General features: G+C 34.1%; 1 protein-coding gene across 1 annotated transcript; it reads right to left on the reverse strand.

Annotated features, from left to right (window-relative positions):
* Positions 1-2,449: 2,449 nt before the first annotated feature.
* On the reverse strand, positions 2,450-5,250 carry LOC127846474 (chondroitin proteoglycan 1-like). Its single transcript, XM_052377737.1, has 3 exons — positions 4,322-5,250; positions 4,038-4,098; positions 2,450-2,887 (listed from the first exon to the last, which is right to left on the reverse strand). The coding sequence occupies exons 1-3, from the start codon at positions 5,227-5,229 to the stop codon at positions 2,747-2,749; spliced, it is 1,110 nt and encodes a 369-aa protein (XP_052233697.1). The 5' UTR covers positions 5,230-5,250; the 3' UTR covers positions 2,450-2,746.
* Positions 5,251-6,367: the final 1,117 nt, after the last annotated feature.

Here is a 6,367-nt window from a genome sequence, read left to right on the forward strand (position 1 = left end):
AATGTAACTAAAAAAGATAAGCTAATTTTTTCTACACTCATTTATGTGGAACCATTGGATTGTCGTTTGCAGACCAACAATCGTATTATTCTACATCTTTTAAATCATACCTTAATCGTTTGAACCGATTTTAAAACGAAATACAAATGACGTCAAAAGATATTTTTATTTTTAATGAAAGTATTAGTTTAGTATGCAAAACGGAATATTCGACGTTCTACAAAAAAATATTTTTTATATTGATTGACAAATATTGCAGCTTTTGATAAAACTGTTATGTGTGTCGAACCGTGTTTTATTATGGACAAGCAAAGGGGCAGAACAAAAACACTATTATGGAAAATTGAAGTTCACAATGTTACCTTAATTGTTTGATTGATTAAAATCTAAGCTCTGTTCAACTCAATCCGCGTGTCGATATATAGGGTAATTGGCCACAGAATCACCAATTACAAAATTATGGCAATCTGTGTTTCTGGAAAATTGGAAAATTGAGTTTATCTTTAATGGTTAATTTTAGCCTTTATAATAATTAAATATGCATCAATTGATCTTTGGTGTACATTTTAATACATCTACTTTGTGTTATACGGAATAATGTAAACATAAGTAGTATTTTAACGCATCGCGTTTTGTATGTGCTTAAACCGTAAGCTTAGATCATTTTGCCATAGCAATACAAAATTAGACATAGCATAAAAAGAATCATGCTCGTATTTAAGATCATGTGAACATTGTCGAATAGATATTCATAATATTGCAGACAAATGATTGAACAGTATTGTATAAATGATTTGTATTGTATAAGTTTCTTCCCGTAGCTTGCACCCCTTAGTCTCCATTATGTGACACTCAGAAAATCGAACCAGCACTTCTACTAAATTCACTATATCGCCAAACGAAAATTAAAAATCATTCTGAATTTCAGCTGCAATATTTAGCTGTTTGTTCTTTTTTACTGAAAGGCAATCACTATACGGATGTTGTCCTGTGCTGTGAGGTGGGGGCAGGCGTACTCGGAGTTAAACCCACCTGGTATGGCGACCATCAAATAAACTCGCATAGGAGGGCAGCGGGGCTTGAATCCCGTGTCGCCAGGGCGAGGAAAGCGTTTACCAACTACTGCGCGAACTGGAAGCCCTGTTTTTATGCACCGTATACTTCTAAAATTCGTGTTTTATGCCATTCGGTAAAGAGTGTGTTCTTTCCAAGTAACACACCGTGCCATCCTTAATCGAGCGTTACACTATTTAATCAAAGTAAATAAACCCAAAGGCTCCAGTTGTGTAGTATGTGGTCCAGTAGTAAAATGTATCATGGTTACAGCCTTTTTTTGCTTATTATTTTTGCTCGTTATTTTAGCTCAAGCAAAGCCTGATCTTATAGAAACCATGAGTAATTAATATTACAATTAAAGTCACAACTTGTCATCGTAATTTACTTAAAGAAACTATCATATAATTGTAAACAGAACGGAATAGAACTTTATGTTTTATCAAGCCTATGTGTATACAGTATGATAACGAACATAAATTTATTAACACAAAATCATAGAGAGTGTACTTCACGGTAAACAATGCTTATGTTTTGAGCACAAGTTATTATTTGTAGGATCATATAACCATAACATAACTCCAGCCCATAGAACTAAACTATGTATTGAGATTCATAATATGCATAAATATTAAAAATGTTCATGATGTTATTATAACTTTACTTATTTAATTTGGTTCATTAAAAGTTGTATTGTGATGGGCGCAATCCAAATACAGTATAGAGAAGGGACATTTATAAATGTATCATAGTAAAGGCAACACAACATATATTACCTATATATATTCTACATTTCTTAAAAAATGTGTTATCAAAGTAGCAACACTATCATTCTCTCTCTATCACAAGATTATATATACAAATGTATACATATGTTATAATTACATAGTAACATTAGAACAAAAAAAAACAAGTATTATCTTACATTTCTAAGCAATTTATTTGCAAGATAAATTAATGTATAAGATATCCGTATATCTATCAACATTATATATTTGTATACCAGTTTGTTGTCTTCAAATATGTCTGGATATTTAATTAACCGTATGTCTTTATGTCTATAAATTAGGTTACAATTGCAAGTGAAAGTTTTATAAAAATGTCAAAGTAATTTTCATTATAAGAAGCCGGACACATTTTATCGAGATAGACATAAAATGGTTGAACAAGTAATGAACATGACAAACATTAATAAATATATATCGTTATGCAAACTACACTGCTTGCAATTTGTAATCATGCATAGAACCCTTGTATTTCATTACACATGTAAACTGTTTTTCTCATAATTTCGTGAGGTTTATTCCTTTCAATTGTGAATATAATTAAATTATATGACGGCGTCATGGAGAAGCATCGCAAGATTTCTTCTAGAAGATATCTCTTCTTACCTGACAATGTCTGCAACATATTAGGACGGATTTAGGTCGATGCCATATAACCCTCTTGTTTCAAATATTTCTGCAAGAAAACGAACACGTTGGACAAATATTTTTCTCTTCTGATTTCAGCTGAGTGGATTTCATTTTAAATTTGGAAAGGGTTCGTCTTTATGATGTCGAGGAACTGTGGTTTGTGACTCAGGACCTACTGTGTTGTGTGCGTTGATAATTGCTATTTTAATGAGTCTTCCTTTTTATTTTGAACATCAAGGTCGAGTCTGTCACATAGTCAAACAATTTACACACATATTTTAAACATCGTTTTCATTGATTGCTGCATATACGTTTTCGTCCACCGCTGCGGCGTTATCGTTAAGGCCCCCGATGCTTGTGGCGAGTTCATATGGTGAACTATTCACATCCTTTAAAGTAGTGTATTGCCTACTGTTGTCCTTGAAAAAGAAAACATATGTTGAATTATACATTTAAAAGTAACAAAAAAGTATAAGATCTGGATAACAGTTTGTAACTTTTCACATATAAACATTTTTCTTAGAATGGAAAACAGCCCTTGCATTGTTAACATAATTGTCATAATTTTGATACAGTTACACGCTTTCGGGGTTTTCAAATTGGGACTTTATGTTTATTTGGACCTTTAATGTAGCAGTGGACTGATTAATATAATCATAAGTGCTTTTTAAATGTTCCCGTCATAATCTACTATCACTTAGAAATTAGTTTTGAGAATTTTAAGACTTAACAATTTAATAAAAATGTTATTAGCATTTTTGACATGCCAAACCGAATGTTTGGAAGAGCCACGACTCATTTCATATGTTTTATTTATAGTATATTTAATTCTTTAAAACAGTTTTATCCCCATAAATGAACATTAAATAATAATAATGCGCTATTTTAAGAAAGAGTATAAAGACAATAAAATAAAGTACACACGAAGCCTATGGAAAAGAGGGACAAATTCAACTATCATAAATATGGGTGTCAAAACTTCAAAGTCAGTTGCGGGCATGTGGACAAAAATTATCGTTCGTTGAAGCTTACCAAATAAATGTACATACAGATATAAACAATTCAACAAAATATAAACAATTATCAACTTTTCCCGTCAAAAACAAACATTCAAACAGAAATATATGCAGCTAAGCATTAAAGGGGTGTGATTTTAAAATTCAAGAAAGAAACCTGCCATTATTTTTGAATTCTTGTCAAACGCAATATTTGTAAATTGACATTTATCAAATAAATGCTTTGTTAACTGTATATATAACTTGCAGATGTAACTGATGATTGAATATTTCGTTTATGAATACCTTTCATATATCTTTAATGGATCGTCAATCTACAATATCCGTCGATATACCGAGGGAAACCGACTCGTCATGAACGACGTCGATATTGTCAGACTTTCCCCGATTTAATCAGTCTTCTACCTTACTTTGTATAATGGCATTGTTTCTATATATGAGCTATGAAGTTGTATTCTTACATTACTCGTATACTCGAATTCAGACTATTCTAGTCGTATTTGGGCTCTTAATACTTTTGTAGGCTTTCGACATGCTCTAGAAAAAAACTTACCAAGTATGTTGTGTCTTCGTATACATGATTTTCTGCCACAAATGAAGGGGTTGTTTTACACCTAAATTAAAAATAAATAAAGTTAAACGCGTAAATGTATCAAATGTTATTCACTTTTCACGCATAATGAAGTAAATCATTATAACTATATATTTCATAGGTTTTATAATTATGAAAGAGTAAGCATAACATGCTCTCGCTATAGTTGCATTAATTTATTATAACATAGGTGTTCAAAAATTGAGTTTCGGTAGAAACATTTCAAAAACAGTAATGTCACAAACCGTCTGAAAACACATATTCCTGCGGCTACTATAGCAATGGTTCCCAACGTAACTGCTACCCCAACTCCAACGCCAATGTATACATATTTTGAAATCGATTCTGTCTTAAGTGCGTCTGTGGTTGTAAGGGACTCTGCGGTCGTTTGGGTCTCTGTTGTCGCTGAAGCCTCTGAGGAAGTAGTTGCATCTGTTGTCAAAGTAGCCACTGTGGTCGTTTCAGCCTCTGTAGTCATAATAGCCGGTTTAATCGTTACATCCTCTGTTGTCATAATAACTGCTATGGTTGTTTCAGCCGTTGTGATCGTTTCAGCTGCTGTGGTCGTTTCAGCCACTGTGGTCGTTTCAGCTGCTGTGGTCGTTTCAGCCGCTGTGGTCGTTTCAGCCCCTGTGGTCGTTTCAGCCGCAGTGGTCGTTTCAGCCACTGTGGTCGTTTCAGCTGCTGTGGTCGTTTTAGCCACTGTGGTCGTTTCAGCCGCTGTTGTTGTTTCAGCCACTGTGGTCGTTTTAGCCACTGTGGTCGTTTCAGCAACTGTGGTCGTTTCAGCCGCTGTTGTTGTTTCAGCCACTGTGGTCGTTTCAGCCACCGTGGTCGTTTCAGCCACTGTGGTCGTTTCAGCCGCTGTGGTCATTTCAGCCGCAGTGGTCGTTTCAGCAGCTGTGGTCGTTTCAGCCACTGTGGCCGTTTCAGCCACTGTGGTCGTTTCAGCCACTGTGGTCGTATCAGCATCTGTAGTAATAATAGCCGCTGTGGTTGTTTCTGCCACTGTGGTCGTTTCAGCCACTGTGGTCGTTTCAGCAGCTGTGGTCGTTTCAGCCGCTGTGGTCGTTTCAGCCGCTGTGGTCGTTTCAGCCGCAGTGGTCGTTTCAGCCGCTGTGGTTATTATACTCGCTACGGTTGTTTCAGCCATTATAGTCGTTATAGCCGCTGTGGTCGTTTCAGCGTCTAAAATTCAATGCCTTAAGTGTGAGTCTCGACCGGATCATTCTTTTAAGATTACATTCTACCCGACAGGTATTTGACACATGGTTTCAAGTAAGTGAGTACGTTGTTGATGTGACGTACATCAAGGGCGATGTAAGACAAACAGACAGACAGACGTAATGAGTTTTGTGTTTTATGATTAACGAAAAGTTAAACATATATCTACATACCCTTATGCCAACGTGAATACATTTTTATTTATATAGATATAATCTTGATCGCGCAAAGATTAACACCCATACCATAATAATTTTCTTTCAATTTTTTCACAAACAAAATACAATATATGCCAGTATAATAACGAGTTTTAGTCTACTAATATAAAAAGATGATTAACCAATGTAATTTAAATATTAAAGTCGACAAAATATTTCTACAAATAACCAAACATGCAACTACACTATTAGAGTATTGCTCCACAGACAAAAAAGGATGCATAAACATGAATTCACTATGTCATTGTATAGAACATTGGAGGATGAAAACCTTTAACATAGTACAGTTATAAACAAGTTATACAAGAGTTTAAACGAGTTATTAACAGTTTTATTCGACTAACAAGTGCAAATGATGAAAACCATACACAAACTAAAGTTATTAAAATGTTATAAAAGAATAGTAGGAACGAAAAAAAAATGTGATGGAGATTCATTTATATCAATTAATATTTGAACTACTATATCCAAGCGTAGGTTTGTTGGAAAATGTGTTCAGGCTCCACATATTAACTTGCTAAGGTTTTTTACTAGCTTGTTGTTTGAAGTTCCCATTAATTCAACAATTTTAAACATACTTGTTTTTTATAAAAGCACTCTTTGATAAATTCTTTTCGCAGTCATTCGAAGGCTGGCTATATCATAATAAAATGGAACTCGTATTCAATATATTTAATATGACATTTTGTGCATAAGAGCTGAGATCTTTCTATATTGTTATATATACGTGTATAAATAGCTGATTCGATAGACGATAATCGTTATTGTGGAAGACAGTTTCGCAAAATCGTTTGCAAATAATCAATACAATGTTTGCATATGAATGTGGTATATGTAGGCATATATGTT

Source organism: Dreissena polymorpha, chromosome 9 (assembly GCF_020536995.1).
Source record: "Dreissena polymorpha isolate Duluth1 chromosome 9, UMN_Dpol_1.0, whole genome shotgun sequence".
In the NCBI taxonomy this organism is placed as follows: Eukaryota; Metazoa; Mollusca; class Bivalvia; order Myida; family Dreissenidae; genus Dreissena; species Dreissena polymorpha.

Coding starts and splice junctions, on each gene's coding strand:
- LOC127846474 (XM_052377737.1), bottom strand. CDS start 5,229: ATGGCTGAAACAACCGTAGCGAGTATAATAACCACAGCGGCTGAAACG. Junction 4,099..4,321: donor GGAATATGTGTTTTCAGACG/GTTTGTGACATT, acceptor TTTTTAATTTAG/GTGTAAAACAACCCCTTCAT. Junction 2,888..4,037: donor ACGAAGACACAACATACTTG/GTAAGTTTTTTT, acceptor TTCTTTTTCAAG/GACAACAGTAGGCAATACAC.